General features: G+C 35.6%; 2 protein-coding genes across 2 annotated transcripts; both read right to left on the bottom strand.

The window, feature by feature from the left end:
- Positions 1 to 2294: 2294 nt before the first annotated feature.
- LOC136799925 (uncharacterized) lies at positions 2295 to 5574 on the bottom strand. The gene is made up of 4 exons (XM_067056551.1): positions 5396 to 5574; positions 4119 to 4589; positions 3343 to 3810; positions 2295 to 2925 (listed from the first exon to the last, which is right to left on the bottom strand). The coding sequence occupies exons 1-4, from the start codon at positions 5463 to 5465 to the stop codon at positions 2441 to 2443; spliced, it is 1494 nt and encodes a 497-aa protein (XP_066912652.1). The 5' UTR covers positions 5466 to 5574; the 3' UTR covers positions 2295 to 2440.
- A 2708-nt stretch (positions 5575 to 8282) lies between these two features.
- Positions 8283 to 12269, bottom strand: LOC136799923 (uncharacterized). Its single transcript, XM_067056548.1, has 5 exons — positions 12215 to 12269; positions 11694 to 11777; positions 11035 to 11502; positions 10279 to 10746; positions 8283 to 8879 (listed from the first exon to the last, which is right to left on the bottom strand). Exons 1-5 carry the CDS (start codon positions 12267 to 12269, stop codon positions 8413 to 8415), a joined length of 1542 nt encoding a protein of 513 aa, XP_066912649.1. The 3' UTR covers positions 8283 to 8412.
- Positions 12270 to 18523: the final 6254 nt, after the last annotated feature.

Genomic DNA, 18523 nt, shown 5'->3' with positions numbered 1-18523 from the left:
GTCATGGGGCGTTTTATTGTGTTTCGATGTCACTACGCCCTCAATGTTTCGCAAACAACCAAAAACAGATTCGTTGAGTTTTTTTGGTGAAGGCAGCTGTGGCAAACCATCATTTTCAGTTCTCGAAATCGTTTGACCAATCAACGTAAAACTAGAGTCCAGTCCTTTAATATTCCGTTTCTTAGATTTTGATTTTGCCCGACTTCTCGTGTTGTTGTCTTTGGGTATGTTTGTAAGTAAATCTTTGTGTCGATTTGGTGAAAATACAGCCATGGATGGAAGTTTAGGATGTTTTGGGTTTGCTTCCTCCATAACGATTTCTTCCAGTAATCTGACGCCGGAAGTGGTTGCATTGGAGGAAGAATCTTCATCAGTATTTTTCGGCCTTTTTAATATAGACACAACATTTTGTTCTGATTGCTCCGTTTTCCGTTTCTTACGTTTTTCCATTAGTTCCTCTTCCGTGTATTTTCCATATAAGAGATATTTGGTTGGAGACCATGGATAAATATATGCAGTATCATTTTCTTTTGAAAAAGTCACTTGCTTTGACTTACTGGCGAGGTTTCCAGTGATTGGGGTTAAAGTCCAGTCTTTCTTCATTTTGAGGTGTAACTTTTGAAAGTTGGATGTTTGTTTACACCATAGCGGAATTTTAGTAAATTCTAAATTAAAAAAAGAAATCTTCTTTATTCGAAATCTTATATTTCTTTTTTGATTTCCAAAGCAGGGATCAATCGTAGTGACCTTAATACAACAAAAATGATGCATATCCCAGTTTTGAATACCTGACATATCGAGTGACATATATCCACAACTATAAACCATCCACACCTCAAAGAAAGCTAAACCAAAATTGCTATTCCTTTTCCACAATGAGACGTATTACCTATATGTAATAATTCATCACTGATAGAAGTACAGAAGCAGCGGTAGTCTGAATCGCAGACCTCTATATATATACTTCCTGATAAGAAACTTTTTTTGCTAGAGGATGGGCAAGAGCCTAAAGCAGCGGGCGACATGTTATGATGTGTTTTAATTTCTAAGAAACTTTTATTGCACTACCTGTCTCTCTCTCTTGAAAGTTATCATTACTTTAAGATATTTGTTTTTTTCTCTACGAAGGATGTGATCTGGAATTTTCTAGGGCAACTAGGGAACAAGATAACATCAGTTTTCTCTTGATTCTACCCCCTGTCTCCTTAAAAGATGTGTTCTGAAGCTTTCTAGGATCACCTAGACAACCAGAACACATTAGATGACCTTGATTACCCTTGTCTTGTTAGAACACATCATCATTTCTAACTGATTGATTTACGAAACCCTTAATCAGAAAAATCAAAATTTCTAGCTGAAACAAACTTTCAGAACACATATCGGAAGTATGAATCTGGTGTTTATAGTAAAAACTCCACGACTCAAACTTTAAAAAACATAATTATCGAACTCTCTAGGATTTGATAAAACTTTTAGTCCTTTTAAACTTTGAAGATTCATAACTGCAAAAAAGACCAACTAAATAAAACTTCCAATACAATATTCGAGTATAGATTTGCCATTTGACAAGCAATATAGAAGTAAACATGATCTTAAGAACCCTAAAGATATTTTCCTTAGCTACAAAGGTATTTTCACATGTTTCGGATGTTTAAATTTTATATCTTCCTTATTGTTTACTTTCCCAAACACTATAGTCGCCTCCATCAAGCTTAAAGTTTGGTCATTTATCAAATCGTTATCAAATAAGAGAATCAAAGCAAATTTTCAAAATTTAAATTGCACATCTTTTTTAATGTGAGATAATTGTAAATACCTCCTATTTTTAGTGAAAAAATGACTATTTACTTAATTTGTATTACGTAAGAAAACCACTACACATTTTTTTATAAGAACAAACTATAAGAGCATAAGGCTTCTATGGTCAAAATCCTAAGAACATGTTAAGAATATTTTAAGGCTTTATGAACTCTGATTTCTTAATCTTAGGAAAATGGACAAAAAATACTAAAAAAATGGCGAATAAGAACATGTTAAGACCACTTCTAGGCTTAAATCTCAAAAAGTTAGGCTTCAAAAATTTTGGATGTTCTTATTAAAAAACGTGTAAAAGAAAGGGCTTTTTCCAACGCATCAGATTTCTTAATGATTCTTTCAATTCTCAGGCTACGATGTTCTTATTTTTTTCTCAACTTTCAGTCTAAATGCTCTTATAAACTAGATTCTAATTAAAGAAAGTTATACTGCATGATCTGGAAGTCGATCTTTAAAAAAATCCCTTCGCAGAAAAAAAGTCATGGTTTTGTATTATTCTGCAATTTGATCTTTTATCAATTAATCATCATTATTGAAAAATCATTATAAAAAATATTTCAAAATTTAAATTCTTAATTTTCTTGATTTGGCCATTTCACCAAATGTTCTCGAGATTTTTTAAAATTTAGTCGTAGGCACGGATGTTCTGAAAAACGAGATTTCTGAGAAAGGCGTTAGCTGCATGGTGCCATGGGTCCGCTGTCCATACTTGCACGTTCTGGAATGATCGAGGTCTCGAGTTGATCAAGGTTGCCTTGACAACATTATTGATCAAAATGATGTATTTGAATTGATATAGACCACTATCGAAGACTTGGACAACCTGGATGTTGGTCCATTTGCTGGCAGCAAGAGCATGCGTATTAATACATCTATTATGATAGTGATTGATAGCATAACAAATGTGAAGACGTCGGGAGTTCGGGTTAAACCAGATTCCTGGAATACGGTAACCAACTTTTCCGTGGTTTCCTCCGGTTGTCAAATGGATGATACTTCCCCAACCGTAAATGAGTTTGTTTTCAGGCTTGATGTCAAAGGAGAGATACCATTCACGATCAACTCTTGGGATGACACTCGTCATTTTTCCTTTGATAAGTTTGAAGCCAGCTGAAATTATTAAAGATGGGATATGTGTAAGTTTGAATCGCAGAACTCTATCCCTTCCAATGGAAGCCTTTTCGCTCGATTATGAGCAGAGAGTCTAGAAAAGATTTGGTGCAGATTATTTTCGAAATAAATACGATTCCTAAATGGTCGTCACTAAATCTAGCAACTATTCATCAGTCGGTCAGGCGCGTACCACTTTACTATTTAAATTACCACCCTAAACTCGATCCAATACTTTTTTACACTTTTTTCTTTTGTCTTTAAGCATGAAAAAAGACTGGGATGGTTTTAGGGTGGTAAAACGGATGAAAAAATTCCTGCACGGTATTTTGTGGCTACCGTAAAAAGGGTGTATTGAACTTGGAGTTATGGATATGAGGGAGTGATCATAAATAGGTAATGAAAAAATAGGTGTACCTCTAGTTGTTGTTGTAACGCGAACTCTTTGGACGAAAGCTTTAGCTGCTGGATGCCATGGACTTGAGAGGAAAACCTTTGCTCTGTACAAAGTGATTGGTCTGGTATTGACAATTTTGAAAACCTGTTTTGCGTTGACATAAATGGTGTACATAAATTGATTCTTAATCAACTTTTGTTTGATGATAACATGAGAAAATTTGTCGGCCGGTAGATCAGTTTTGGCGCTCCAACAGTAATTCTTGTTACCATTGATAGCTGAGCAGATTGTCAATTTATTTGATTCAGGTCGGAAAAAGACAGCAGGGATTCGGTTGCCGTAAGCTGAGTTATCATCCCATTCGGTCACGTGAAGAATGCTTGACCAAGAGTGTACTTTACCGAATGGTCTGATATCAAATGAGACCTCGAAGTCACTGTAGTAAGCTTTTAATTTCTTGATCAACGTATTTCGAGTAAGAGTGTGTTCTAAAAAGAGATATATACAATATACATTTAAACATGAAGGTAAGGTCGTTTTACCTTCATGATTTAAAACACAACGGAAAGGTTAAGTCCAAAGCTTGATGAGTTATAAAGCAAAAGAATGAATATTTTCAGCATGTAAACATTTCAGTATGTCACAAAAGTTTTTCCGCATGCATAATCAATTTTAATCAATTTTTCGATGCTAATTGATCCCGCCACAGAAAATAAATACACTGGGACTATTTCGAAAAAATGAATGCTACCTGTATTTGGCAAGGAGACGCAATTTTAAGGAAGCTTTTACGTACCGTAAGGAAGGTTTTTGTAGGTAAATGCTCTGATTCTAGCTGGTGCTGCGGTATAAAAAGGATTTCCTCTATAGACTTGAACATTGGGGAAAAATCGTACATTCTTATTTTGAACTTTATGAACGACCTGTCCGTTGATTTTGATTTTATAAAAAACAGCAGTATGTCCTTGTTGGAATTGTGTGATTTCTACTGTAGTCCAGCGGTGGAGTGGTAGAGGTTGAGTGTTGAAACAATGGTTCCGGTTGTTATTGACTGCTGAACAGATATGGAGAGATGTACTATGTCGGTTGAAAAAGACGGCTGGAATTCGATCACCGTAGCTTGTAATGTCTTTTCCAGATGCAGTAAGATGAATGACATTACTCCATTGTGCAACTCGATGGATTGGTTGAACTTGGAAAGATACATACCATGTTGGTGATAATGTTTCAATACTATCAACTAGGTAATTTCTGGCGATCAACTCACCTAAAATGAGAATTAAATAATAATTACTATTAGTATTTGGGATGATAAAAAAAGGATTAGGTTGAAAGTTCCCTAGAAGAAACTACTTGGCGGGGGAGTGGAATCAGTCCTTTTTTCGTCTGGATTGGCGGAATTCACGGTAAGATTGCAAAAGTTATTTCAAATGTCGGAGATGGAAAACCCACTTGGGGAGGCACTCAGTCGAAATTAGGAACGGGGATGTGCCGCTGGTCAGGTTCCCTTTTTTAGGCTCTGAAGATATCTGACAGGGTCGCAAACTTACTAATCTTTAACATTTGTACCTGACAGGGTCGACTTTTGGTTATTTTGGACAATTTCAGGGTGGAAATTAGGAAATCTTTCAATCTTTTGTCTACATTTCGTCATTTTTGCTTCTTTTAATGGTGAAAATGGGAAATCTTTTCGATTTTCCTTCTGACAGGGTCCCAAATTTCCCAAACATTCATATCTGACAGGGTCCACTTTTCAAACGCCATCGGCCGTCAAAGTCAGTGCCCCCATCCCTGGGAGAAAACTATCTAGTCCGTATAATCAGTATTTAGCAAAAACAATTGGTCGAAATTTCGGAATGGACACCCAAATAGTCACAAGTTCTGAAATTTACAGCTTCTTTTTTGAAGGCGGGAAAAAAAATTGGAAAAACAGCCGAGGCAACAGTGATATCGGAATTTTCAAGTGATGTGCTGACTCGTATAAAAACAGAGACAGAGTATAGAAATAGAGAGTAAAGAAATTAGTGAATCGTCATCAAAATGGAAATTAACACAACAAGAATGCATGTATACCTTTGTTCTTGTATCCAGCAGATGAAAGGTGAAGGGCACAAAATAATAAAGCTAAACGAACTGTCCACATCTTGTTGTCCTTGTATCAGATACTTGAGAATGTAAACAATGCTTTGAAATTTTGATGTCGAGCTGCCCTTTAAATACTGGCAAAGTTTGCAATAGTAACCGAGAAGAAGTAATTAAATGGACATAATTTCCTTCTAAGATATTCGAAACACAGGAGGTCCTGTAGGAAGTTGCAAAAAATGATGTTTTTCAATATACTGTTTATTAGCATGTGAATTGAAATATTATCTACTTTATTTTTGCTCATTGACACTTCCTTGTCCAAAGATAAAATCAAATGCATCCATTAAGAAGAAAGTAGAAATTCGAAGCAAAACCGTGAAACTGATTATATACTACAGACAATTTATTAGCGAGATTGCTCTAATCGGGATGAATAAATTAGAATAAATCTCCATTAAAAGTTTAAAGCAGACCCCTAGAAGACGATCTTTTTAACCTTTCGTATAAACAAGAACAAGTAGAGCCTTAAGACTTGCGTCGCTTCTGGGATAACGGACTGAGTCTAGCGTTTTTTTTGTTTTTATTTTTCACGTGGCATAGCCACTTTCTGACAGGGTCCCAAATTTGCCAAATATTTATATCTGATATAACCCATTTTTCAAACTCCAGCTGTACGTCCCCGTCGGCCGGTCAGTGCCCCCATCCTCGGGATGTCTTTATTATTTCGCATGCATTCAAGAGTATTCCTATTCAAGGCTTTAAACTTAAAATGTATTTTCAATGATTTTTGGTGTCTTATTTTTGAAGGTTATTATACATTGTTCTGATATATACCAGATCTTTGACACTTTTAAGTGCTTGTAAAAAAGGATAGGTTCTGTTCAAATCCATGGTATCCATTTTTTTACACAACCTACATACGAGCTGTGGTGAAAAGGTAGAGAATTATCGGCATTAGTCTGCAAGACACTTGGTTTAATACCGGGGGGGGGGGCAGTCAGAGTAAATGACCTATCATACGTGCGGCCCTTAAGGGTATATTTTCCAAGCTTCCCAAAGTGCACTGTGAGGGTCAAAATCAGCAAAGATGAGAAAAGTTGCACTCTAAGGGTGTAAAACTTTCAAAATCTGACCATATTTTGCTTGAAAATGGTCAAATATTTTCAAGAAAATGCACCGTAATGTTCAAATTTTGCAAAATTTTCTCTGCACTGTAAGGGTTCGATTTCAAAGGCCTAATTTTGGACCGTACGCGTATGATCGTTTTTGAATCGAGTGCCCCTACCCCGGGGTTTAATACCTAATCTTTTGTAATCCCAAAGATTTAAAAAGTTGTATTAATGCCTTTCTGTTTAATGCCCAGCAATTAAAAGAAAGGAACAAGGATAAGTGGAGCAATTTATGGAAGAAGATATAGAGAAATCCATGAAGGAAGCCCGATGCTCTCATCTACATTTTGCTATCGAAAGAGAAGACCTCAGGCTGCTTTGTTCGCAAGACTTGCTATTCTTGGTTTAAGGTATGAAAATAAGATTTCACAAACATCGTAATACCATCACATTTCCGTTACATTTCGCAAAAGTCTCTGTATTAATTTCTTTAATTGTATAACAAAGGAAAGATGTTAAAAACCGATTAGAAGGGTTGACATTTCCTAGTTCCTTGTTTTATATTTGACAGGTCCGATAAACAACCTAGAGGAAAAGAAAAGTTCTAGGAGACGAAATTTACTTCAATTAGCTATGGTAACAACAAAAATACTTTGTCTTTAAGTTAGCCGATTTACTAACATGACCGGTTGAGACAGCACGTCTACAAAATATTTTTTTGTGCTCTGTAAACTCACTTAAAATTCAGGGACATATAAAAATAAACGGCTAGGATTCATTTGTGAGCTAATCTTGGCGAGACAAAATGAGAACATTCAGCGCTTTTGAACTACCTTATCAGACCTTTTTACGCCGGCCCTTATTGGCGTTATTTTTGGGCTCGTGGCGTAATAAGGGCCGGTGTTAAAAGGGCCGGCGTAAAAAGGGCTAAAACTTTGCCATATTTAAGTAAAAGCGGCGTTAATTTTTGACCATTTTTTTCTAGTTTTGAAGGATTTTAAGCATGATTAAAAGATTAAAACTATCCATTTTTTACTCTATATCCAAAACTTCACGAAAATCAATGATTTTCAATGGAATTTTCAACAGTTTAATACTGAAAGATGACATTTTAATTTAAATTTTAGTTAATACTTACTGTTTTGAAGCCTGAATAGCGATTTTTACAAGTTTTGGCGTTATTTACGGTTATTTACGGCCCTAATTGGCGTAAGCCCAAAATTAGGCTGTGGCGGAAAAAGGGCCGGCGTGAAAGGGGCCGGCGTTAAAATAGGGCCGGTAAAGTACTTTTAAGAAAAGACCGTTAAAATGCGCCCAAACATTTGTTTTGCTTTCTTTTCTCTCCCTCCGGGGTAATTAGGCAAAAATGGGTGATAGGTATGTGCAGACGGGTCGATTTTTCACCATCCAAAGTCTCTCTAATGGTTACAAAAATTAGAAAATTTCAAAGTAGTTGGGTCGGAAAACTCACGATTTTTAGGAAATTGTTTTGATTTCGAGATATAAAACTGTAAAAAAGTCTATTACCCTGGGTGGAAATTGTCCGAGGGGGAGGCAATTATTATGGAGACAATTTTCTTGTCATCCTTTTGCGCAGATTAGATGATATGTTACGAAAGTAGGGATTGTTGTGAAGTTTTCAATAGGGATGATAATTTAGAGCTATTTCCTTCATCGGGAATGGTATTGGACCATTTTTTCCAGATATGCGAGACTAAAGAAGTGGCTGAAAAGGACAACGATACTAAATGCGAAGGAAGATTTATCATATCAAGGACATTTTTTATCAAAAAATATTAAGTTTTACGACAAGATACAAATGGTTATCAAATTCAAAATAATAGCCGTTAAATAAAATCCCCAATTCGAATTCTCGGGAAATATTTTCAATTGTTTTCACCAGGCAGGTTGGATGTTGCGGAAGACAATATTTCTGACCGAAGCAAGTGCAGCACTGTAGAATGGATCAGCAGCGAATAATCGGACACCTTGGTAGGATTTCGGACACCAGTTAATGAACACACCAAATTGCTGGTTGTTGACTTCAATAGTGAGCTTGAACTGGAAACGTTTCTTATCAAACTTCTGGTAAATTCGAACGTTATACCAATTATTGGCTGGGAGAGGATTCGTTTTGATGCATTTTGATTTCAAATTAATCGGATAACATATCGACAGAGCTCTTGATTTCGGTAGGAACCAAATGCCAGGGATTCTTGAGCCAGCACCTGAGTCTCGTCCTGTAGTAAGGTGCAGGATGCTACCCCTACGTGTCCAAGACTTGATATCAAACGATAAGAACCATTCACGATCGACTCTTGGAATGACATTGATCAATTTTCCACGTTGAAGTTTAAATCCTCCTGAAAAAGTAAAATTTGAAGATAAATATTGAGTGCTGGGAGACAAGGGATGTATATGAAATATTGCAATCTTAATGGTTGGACTGGTTTCCTAGTTGGTTAGGGTAGGCTTCTGCTCTCTTGCTTAACGAGAAAGTTGAGTTTAGCATTCTGGTTTCACAATTTTGAACTTACAAACACCCCTTTCTCACAGACCCGGTGGGATTTTTTTCAGCCAGTGGGGGTAAAAATAACAGACCAAAACTTGATGGGGATTGATATTCCTATGATTTCTTATGGCTGGGGATTTGAATTCAATTATTTTCAAGCCAGAAAATTCAGTGTGGATGGAAAAAATAGCACGCTTTTCCACTGGGGTCGATATTTTGGCCAAATTTTCCAGTGGGAAGGGGTCTTCAGAATAGAACTATTAAATCCAAAAGAATTATACAACTAATAAAAAACTCTATAACAGAATTCAGTTCGACTTTTTTGGGTTCAAAATAGTCAAATATCAATACAGTTGAGTCTCTATAACTCAAACCTGGGGAGAGCACATTTGAAGTTAAGGAAATTTCGAGTTATGGAGTAAGGTTTAATGAAGGGACGAGAAAGTTTTTTCGAGCTAAGGAGACATTCGAGTTGTAGAGGTTCAAGCCCAGCTGGCACACAACGTTGTTTCAACGTTCATCTAACGTTCACAACATCCATATAACGTTAGATGAACGTTGAAACAACGTTGTGTGCCAGCTGGGAGGTTAAGAGACTCTACTGTATCTGTAAGCCTGTCATTACAAAGATTTTAAGGATTTGACTTCACTCGACCCTAGTAAACAAAAGACAATCAATTGTTTTTGGCCCAGTGCGCAGCGGAATGGGCCTTTAAAACACAACTGGTTGAAAAGATTTCATTTTGTCGGGGCCTATGCGCGCAAGTATCAATGAACGAGTCCAGGCTAAAAATTGATGATCTTAATATTACGCGCATGCGTAAGAAAAAACCACATATAATTAATACCTCCCAGTGATATGGTCAAATCTTTTTATTTGAAGCAAAAAGAAATATTTATCTCCAAAAAATTTAAGTAATTAATTCTTTATTGCTCGCCCGACTCGAGTTGTTCCATATATAGAAAAAATTCCCTCCTGTAAATTAAGTTGAAAAGCGGTCTGCAATGAAAAAATATGTTGACACTACTGATACTGCTGAGCATTTACGCCGCTTAGGCTTTCTCGTTTAACTTTCAGCTAAAAGGCATTGATGTGTATTGGTGATATAAGTCATTGCAATGTTTCTAACATTACATCATTAACCAACTAGCTGATTGGTTGCAAATGACGTATTTCATAATTTTACGTCACTTACAACCAATCAGCTGGTGGTTTCGTGATGTAAGGAATATTGTTTGCCGGTACTTACCAGTAGAAGTAGTGGAGACTTTCACTTGTTTGACAAACGCTTGGGCTGCCGGATACCAAGGATCAGATAAGAAGATTCTCGCTCTGTATAAAGTGATTGGTTTTGTGTTCACGATGTTGTAAACCTTTTTGGAATCGATGGTGATAGTGTAGTAATATTTTCCTCCAACTAATTTCTGCTTGATGATAATTTTAGAGAACTTGTTTGTTGGTAGATCAATTTTGGAGTTCCAACAATGATTTTTCTTTCCATTGATAGCATAACAAACGGTCAATTTGTTTGAATTGGGTTGGAAAAATACAGCTGGGATTCGGCTGCCGTAATTTTTGATGTTGCTCCATTCCATCACGTGAAGAATATTAGTCCAAGGTTTAACTTTTCCGAAAGGTTTGATATCAAAAGAAACTTCAAATTCGGTGAAATAGGCTCGGAAGAATCTAGTCACGGTTCCTTTGATCAGCTTGTGGACTGAAAAAGATAACGTTAAGTGTATCAGTTTAAAGAAAACTAACGACAAACTTGTTTTTTCTTTATTTCTCATTCTTAATTTCTTTACTTAAATCGTAAGGGCGCAAAAAGGAATATAAACAGTGCTTTTAAGTAAACTTTTTAAGCAATATTAGAAGTTTAAGCCTCAGAGTGTAATTTGTTTTAGATTTTTTTATAATCTCAACCAGAAAATGTCAGAAAGTATTTTTTCAATCTCAGATCTGATCTAAGGAGAATGGATGAAGTGGGATCATTTGTACGACTTACCTCCAGGTAGATTCTTATACTTCAATGATCTGATTTTGACCGGTGCTGGTCCATAAAAACGATCACTTCGGTAGATACTGACGCCAGGGTAATAGCGAGGACTCTTGTTTTCAGCAAGGACCAATTGTCTTCCGTTTAAGGTAATAACGAAAAAATATTTGTTTCCTTTTTGGATTTGAACGATTCCAACAGTAGCCCAGCGTGCAAGAGAGAGAGGGTTTGTCTTGTAGCACTTGTTAGCGTTGCTACCTAAACCAGTGCAAATCAACAATCGTGTTGTCTTTGGTACGATGAATACTGAAGGGATACTATCACCCAACTTTTTATTCTGTTGTGTACCAGCAGTAAAACGTACGACGTTCGTCCATTTGTTGACTTTGTACAGAGGTTTTACTTGGAATGGGACGTACCACGTCGGTGACCATGTTGGTAGGTAATCAACAAGATAGCTCTTGACTGGTGTAACACCTTGAAAATAAGAATCGCACAGATTTACAGTTCGGACTAACAGCGAATTTTAAAATATAATACAGACGAATTAACATTTTCAAAGGTTTTTAAAGTGCAGCGTGAAAGAAATCAAGTGCATGGTCAAACTTGAATGTAACCCTTGATAGAAAAGACTTTGACACTTCTGAATTATTACAGTAAATTCTCACCTCGACTACCTCCAACAGGAGCTGAAAATGACCCAGCAGTATTTGTGTTTGTAGCTAAAATAGAGGGAAAAAGTACGTACACCGCTTGAGTGGATTGCCGTTAGAATTTAAAATCTTAGCTTTAATCTTAAAGCCAAAATTAAGAAGATATCAGTTTTGAGAAAGAAAGAACGATTCAAATGTCCTCAAAAATATCAAACGATACTTTAAAGAATCCTTAATACTTCAATAGCTAATTCCGCCTTACCGGGAAATGTTTTAAATTTAATTTTAAATCCATGCCTACCTGTTACTTTCGCCTTCACAGCACCACCAGCTAGAGCCAAATGCGCCGCAAAAAAATGGCTACTATGTGAAAAACCAACATCTTTTTACAAATTCAAATCTCAATAAAAATATAAGTTTGAATTTCCAACTAAAATTATTGCTTGCTTTTATACTGTGATTTTTCTAAATTTTGCAATTGCATAAATTATATCGAGTTCCGCATTTCAACATAGATCAACGCGGAAGACTGGTACTTTGGCAAGAACCGGTAGCTTTATCAGCTAGAAATATATCTGCAATTAGATCCATTATGGATCCGCCCTACAATTGAAAAGACTATAGAAAATGCACCTAAGTCTACATCCCATATCTATTGTGTGAATGGGTTAGGTTTCCGTGCTTCCGTGTTCAAGTATCAAAACATTATAGATTTCCGCGTCCCGTGTGTTGCATCCCTTGATGATATAATCAGTGATCATTATCGGACATTATAATAATGCTATACAAGTTCGCAGGCCACCGTGCGAGCACATGGGCCTCTATGATATATTATATCTTTAATTTTTTTCATTAACAAATTATTACGTTCTTTTCGTGTTCCTTTTCAATGTGTGATATTTCTTCATTGATTTTGTATAGTCATAGCCATGTATAGTAGAAAGATTTAGACCATGTTCAGACGTAGTCTAGTAAGCTAGACGACTAATTCAGACATAATAGAAATAAAGTAAAAAGTAATGGAGGGAACAATTTTATACACACAAAATTCTGTAACAATAATCGTGTTATCATATAACGCCTATACTATTGCATTACACGCATTATAAACGACTTCAGTCTAGTTCAGACGTTGCCATTCCAAATCGCTCGGAGAAGAAACGTACCCAAACAATGTGTGAATATTAGAATTCGAAACGTCAAAAATTAGGAAGACGTTACGAAAAAAAACAGATTGAAACGCTTTCACCCCACTATTTTCATAGGAACGAATCTGCTCCAAAACGCTTTCTTGCTCCAAAACATTTCGAAACCAATACGAACCCTCTTGATTCGTGAATAAAACAATACCTGAGAGATACGAAAACGTCTAAACTCAAATTCTGATATCAAAACACCCCCTCGATGGGGAATTTTCAGTGGGGATAGAAAAATAGTACAATATTTTACAGTGGGGATTAGCTGATCTGATTATTTTTAACGGGTACAAAAGTCAGAGTATAATTTTCCACTGGGGACGATATTTTGACCAATTTTAGTGGAACTGTGAAAAGAGAGGTGTATCGAAATAAAAAGATGCATTTATCGTATAAGTCTCTATATACTGCAAGTATGGGATGATCGAGTTAAACACATTATCTAATTTTTTAAGTTTTTCAATTCTTAGTTGTCAAAATGGCCTTAGAAGAATATGCAAAATTACTTTGCATGCAAGTTCTTTTATCGCAAAATCTCCTTAAAATTATTTTTCCAAAGAGGCGTTTAGTAAACTGAAGTTTATATTTAGGGAGTGAATGTTTATTTGTCGAACTTGACCCCGAGGGGGGGTACTAGGGTTGGCGAATGAGGGGTATGTGCGGACGGGACCTCCGAAAACCGACCCTTAGAGAGACTGATTTTTGCTGAAAAGGTGACCCTTAGAGAGACTTTTTGAAATTTATTTTTCGATTTTTGAAAAAAATCATTCCCTTAGAGAGACTTTATTACAATTTTTTCTCTAGAAATCAAAAAATTTCCTAAAAATCTTGAATTTTCCGACCCTCAGAGAGACTAATTTAAAACTTTCTAATTTTTCCGACCCTTAGAGAGACTTTGAAAGGTGAAAAAACCGACCCTTACCGTCCGCACATACCCATCATCGATTTTTGCCTAAGTACCCCCCCCCCCCGGGAACTTGACCTTTGAGGATTTGGACCTTTAAAAATATCGAGTTCAATAATTTCCAACTTAGATTGATTCCACCTAGATGTTAGTCTGTTTTCTTCTATCTGCGGAGAGTGCTGGATGATATCAGAGCTTGTTCACATTAAAAGAAAGAGACTTTGATTTAATATTTAGAACTTTAAGTTTCATGCCGCCCGTATATGGACGACAATCGTCAGCTAAATGAAAATCGTTTGAAAAATATTTATATACAATGGCTTTTTTATTTGAAATTCTGACGTCAATTTTTCAGGTGACGCCGAAGTTCATGAGTAAATGTTGATTTCTAAGTAGAAATTTTGCGACCATTTCAGTCCGTTTATTTAATAAGACTTGATCTAGGTAATTGGTGATTTCGAATTTCTCGCACAAGCAAAGTTGACAGTTTTCTTAAATCTAAAAATATATATTGCAAAAATTACACGAGGAAGACATCATTAAAACTGTTGAAATTGTCCAGAGGATCCTTTTCAATATATTTCATATATCGGTGATAAACTATCCACTTCCCTGTTACTGCATACTTTTAATAGATAGTTTCTCTGTTTATGTTGAAAACACCTTTGATGGAATCCTTTGATCACATTATCCTACTATCAAGCATCCTATCAGCAAGCTTCCAATTCCTAGGAAAAACTTCTTCAGCAAAATTGTCTTCATTAACCTTGAAATAGGCTCAGAAATTTCATCGACAAGTTTTTTAGTATCCTTGGATGTATTTCGTCAAGACCAAATGATTTGCTAGTATCCAGATTCCTGAACCTTATACTTATCACTGCTTATCGTACCTTTGGTTATGAGGATATCAGCAACATTGGGCCCTGGTCTGTGTGAGAATTCAGGAAGATATCACCGTCGGGCTCGATGGTGAAAACACTGCAAAATTGTTTTAGCAGCATGTTTGTCGCAGTGAAGATTTTTCCTTTAGTGACTTGAATAGTTAATTATTAGAAAACAAGGACTAGACACGATTTTGCATATAAAAGCTTCTTTTTTCATCCAAAAATACATGATTTTGTCCCTGAAAGAAACCCTATTTCCACGAAAATCACATTCGGAAATGTGGTCTGTCACTTCCTCGCTTATATCTGGTGGAGTGAGGTACCTCCATCCAAACCAAATTATCGATATCTACAAAACCTTAGTGATTCCAAAACTCCTCTATGGTCTCGAATTGATCAAGTTTAAGAACTGCCACTGGGATCAAATCAACAGACAATCAAGGTGTGCTCTGAAAGCCATGCTTGGTGTATCCAAACACGCAAAAAACCATCTTCATCAGCTCTATAAAATATCTGATATCAAAGTTATCTTTATAATCGAAAAATGAACCTGGTGAATCAAATGTTAGTAAATGTTAATACTCGTGATTATGCCTTGTCAGTTATGGCACTTGATAAGAATGATCGTACTTATTCAGTAGTGGATGAGATCAATGATATATGTTTGGAAAATAACATCAATTTTCTAGACTGTATACTGAATAGAAAATGTCATCGAATCAGATCCTTTTTTCCTTCAGAATCGGAGGAACAACTTGAGCTTAAGTACTGCATTGAGAACTGGTACAACCCTGATCTCAGGGTTAAATTTAGAATAATATTGGAATCTGCCATACCAAGATAACTAATTTGTATTATTCATTATATATATAGTATATATGTTTCTCTGGAATCTGAACATTAGTTGCCTCTTGTGCGTCTCTGACACGTCGTCATATTTTAGCCTTTAGCCAAACCTTTGCTAGGTCCTCTTCTATCGTGGCTACCTATATTTCTTCACACTTGCTAGATCTCAAGTCACCTATTCTTAGGTTCATTTCACGTTAGGTCTTGTTGCCTATTCTACATTTACTGCACGTGTTAGTTTGTTTCATTAGCCGTTAGTGCTCTTTCTACATATATAGGGCCATAACAGTTTGTTTTTTTGGTCTATTGTTAATTGGTAGTATTTTTCAGCTACGTATATTTTTAATCAAAAACGAAAGCTGTAAATATATATATTTTTTAGATGTGTTTATATATACTCATAAAGAGTGATTAAAGAGACGGAAATAAAAAACATTATTTCAGACTAAGAAAGCTCCCTATTTTCATCAAAAATATATGATATTTTGTCTCTGAAAGGAGCCCTATCTTATAGAAAAATACACGATTTTGCATATAAAAGCTTCTTTTTTCATCCAAAAATACATGATTTTGTCCCTGAAAGAAACCCTATTTCCACGAAAATCACATATTTCAGACTAAGAAAGCTCCCTATTTTCATCAAAAATATATGATATTTTGTCTCTGAAAGGAGCCCTATCTTAAAGAAAAATACACGATTTTGCATATAAAAGCTTCTTTTTTCATCCAAAAGTACATGATTTTGTCCCTGAAAGAAACCCTATTTCCACGAAAATCACATTATTTCAGACTAAGAAAGCTCCCTATTTTCATCAAAAATATATGATATTTTGTCTCTGAAAGGAGCCCTATCTTATAGAAAAATACGCGATTTTGCATATAAAAGCTTCTTTTTCATCCAAAATTACATGATTTTGCCCCTGAAAGAAACCCTATTTTCACGTAAAATAACACTATTTCAGATCAAAAAAGGTACCTTATTTCATTAAAAAAATACACGATCAGGTCTTGCAAAGGACCCTTTTCGCATAAAAGAGCTTCCTTTTTTCATCCAAAATTACATTATTTTATATAAAAAAGCGCCCTTTTTTCATTTGATTTTCATCCAAAATTAGATTCTTGTCTCTGAAAACGACCTTATTTTCACTGAAATTACACGATTTCAGACAAAGAAAGCTCCCTATTTTCATCAAAAATTTTATGATTTTTTTGTCTTTGAAAATAACCCTATTTTCACGAGAAAATGCACCATCAGGTCTTGCAAAGGACCTTTTTCGCATAAAAGAGCTTCCTTTTTTCATCCGAAATTACATTATTTTGTCTCTGAAAGAAACCCTATTTCCACGAAAAATACACGATTTCAGATAAAAAAAGCTACCTTATTTCATTAAAAAAATGCACGATCAGGTCTTTCAAAGGACCCTTTTCGCATAAAAAGAGCTCCCTTTTTTCATCCAAAATTACACGATTTTATATAAAAAAGCGCCCTATTTTCATTTGATTTTCACCCAAAATTAGATGATTGTCTCTGAAAACGACCTTATTTTTACTGAAATTACATACCGTGAAAAGCACAGCTCAAAATCATATATTTACGCTGTGCCGACGAATCGATATTCTATTCATCGCGCAATCAACTAAGACAAAAGTAACCATGACGACCATCCAAGATCTTGGATGAGGTTCAAAGTTGATATTTTTATTCCCGTCGTTGAAAACACAATTTACAAAAAGTCATCAATGCTTTGTAAAAAGAGTCAGTGATAGAGAATCATAACATAAAGTCTGTCTATTATTTCCATTCAATTAAAGTGACATTTCCATAATCAAAAGTTTAGTAATTACTGTTATACATTTGGGGATCATATAAAAGATTTCTTTCGAAATAAACTCATTTCAATTACATTTGGAGGTTTTTGGGGAATTCGTAAATAGTAAACTGCATACTGATACAGTCTGCTAGACATTAATATGGTAATATTTGCTCTTCATCTTTGATTTTTTGTACAGTGATTAGATTGACACATGCGCGATAACATTTCTATTATTTGTCTTCAGAGGTTAATATATTCTTCGAAAACTTAACCTCTGATACTCAGGGTAGAAATTACACGATTTCAGACAAAGAAAGCTCCCTATTTTCATCAAAAATTATATGATTTTGTCTCCGAAAATAACCTTATTTTCACGAAAATCACACGATTTCAGATCAAAAAAGCTGCCTTATTTCATTAAAAACATACACTATTGGGTCTTTGAAAGGAACCTTATTTTCACGGGAAATACATGATTTCACATTAAAGAACTCCCTAGTTTCATCCAAAATTACATGATTTCGTATAAAAAAGCTCTTTATTTTCATCCAAAAATACATGATTTAGCTCCGTATTTTCATTCAACTTTTATCAAAATTAGATGGTTTTGTCTCCTATTTTCTCGAAAATTACACGATTTTACTTTTTTTTCTAGCGTGATTACGTGATTTGGATATTCTTCCTTCATGATTTTTTTGAGCCGTGATTCGTGTTGGACTTTTTCAAAGGGATGTTTAATTAGCCAATACTTTTGGGAGTTTCTAAACATCGACCAGAAATGGCGACCACGACGAGCGACCGACCGACCGTTGACCGACCGGTGACCGACCAACCGACGACCGACCAACCGACGACCGACCAACCGGCGACCGACCAACCGGCGACCAGATAAATTTGGATAATCGAGTTTATCTGCTCCCTCCACCGTAGAGAATATTTAAATCAAGTCCTCAGAATACTAAAAAGTGACCTTTGAAGTACCAGTCATTTTCTTGACAGAGTGACAATATTTGACAAAAATATTGACAAGGTCATTAAGTATGATCTTTGTAAGCTTTGTTAAACCAAATATTTTAGTCATGCTGAATGAGATACCTTTAGTATGAATAGATACCGTGAAAAGCACAGCTCAAAATCAAATATTTACGCTGTGCCGACGAATCGAGATTCTATTCATCGCGCAATCAGCGAAGACAAAAGT

Source organism: Clytia hemisphaerica, unplaced genomic scaffold (genome assembly GCF_902728285.1).
Source record: "Clytia hemisphaerica strain Z4C2 unplaced genomic scaffold, Clytia hemisphaerica genome assembly, whole genome shotgun sequence".
Taxonomy (NCBI): domain Eukaryota; kingdom Metazoa; phylum Cnidaria; class Hydrozoa; order Leptothecata; family Clytiidae; genus Clytia; species Clytia hemisphaerica.
The sequence above is the reverse complement of the archived record's forward strand: the minus strand, read 5'-3'. Positions and strand labels throughout refer to the sequence as shown.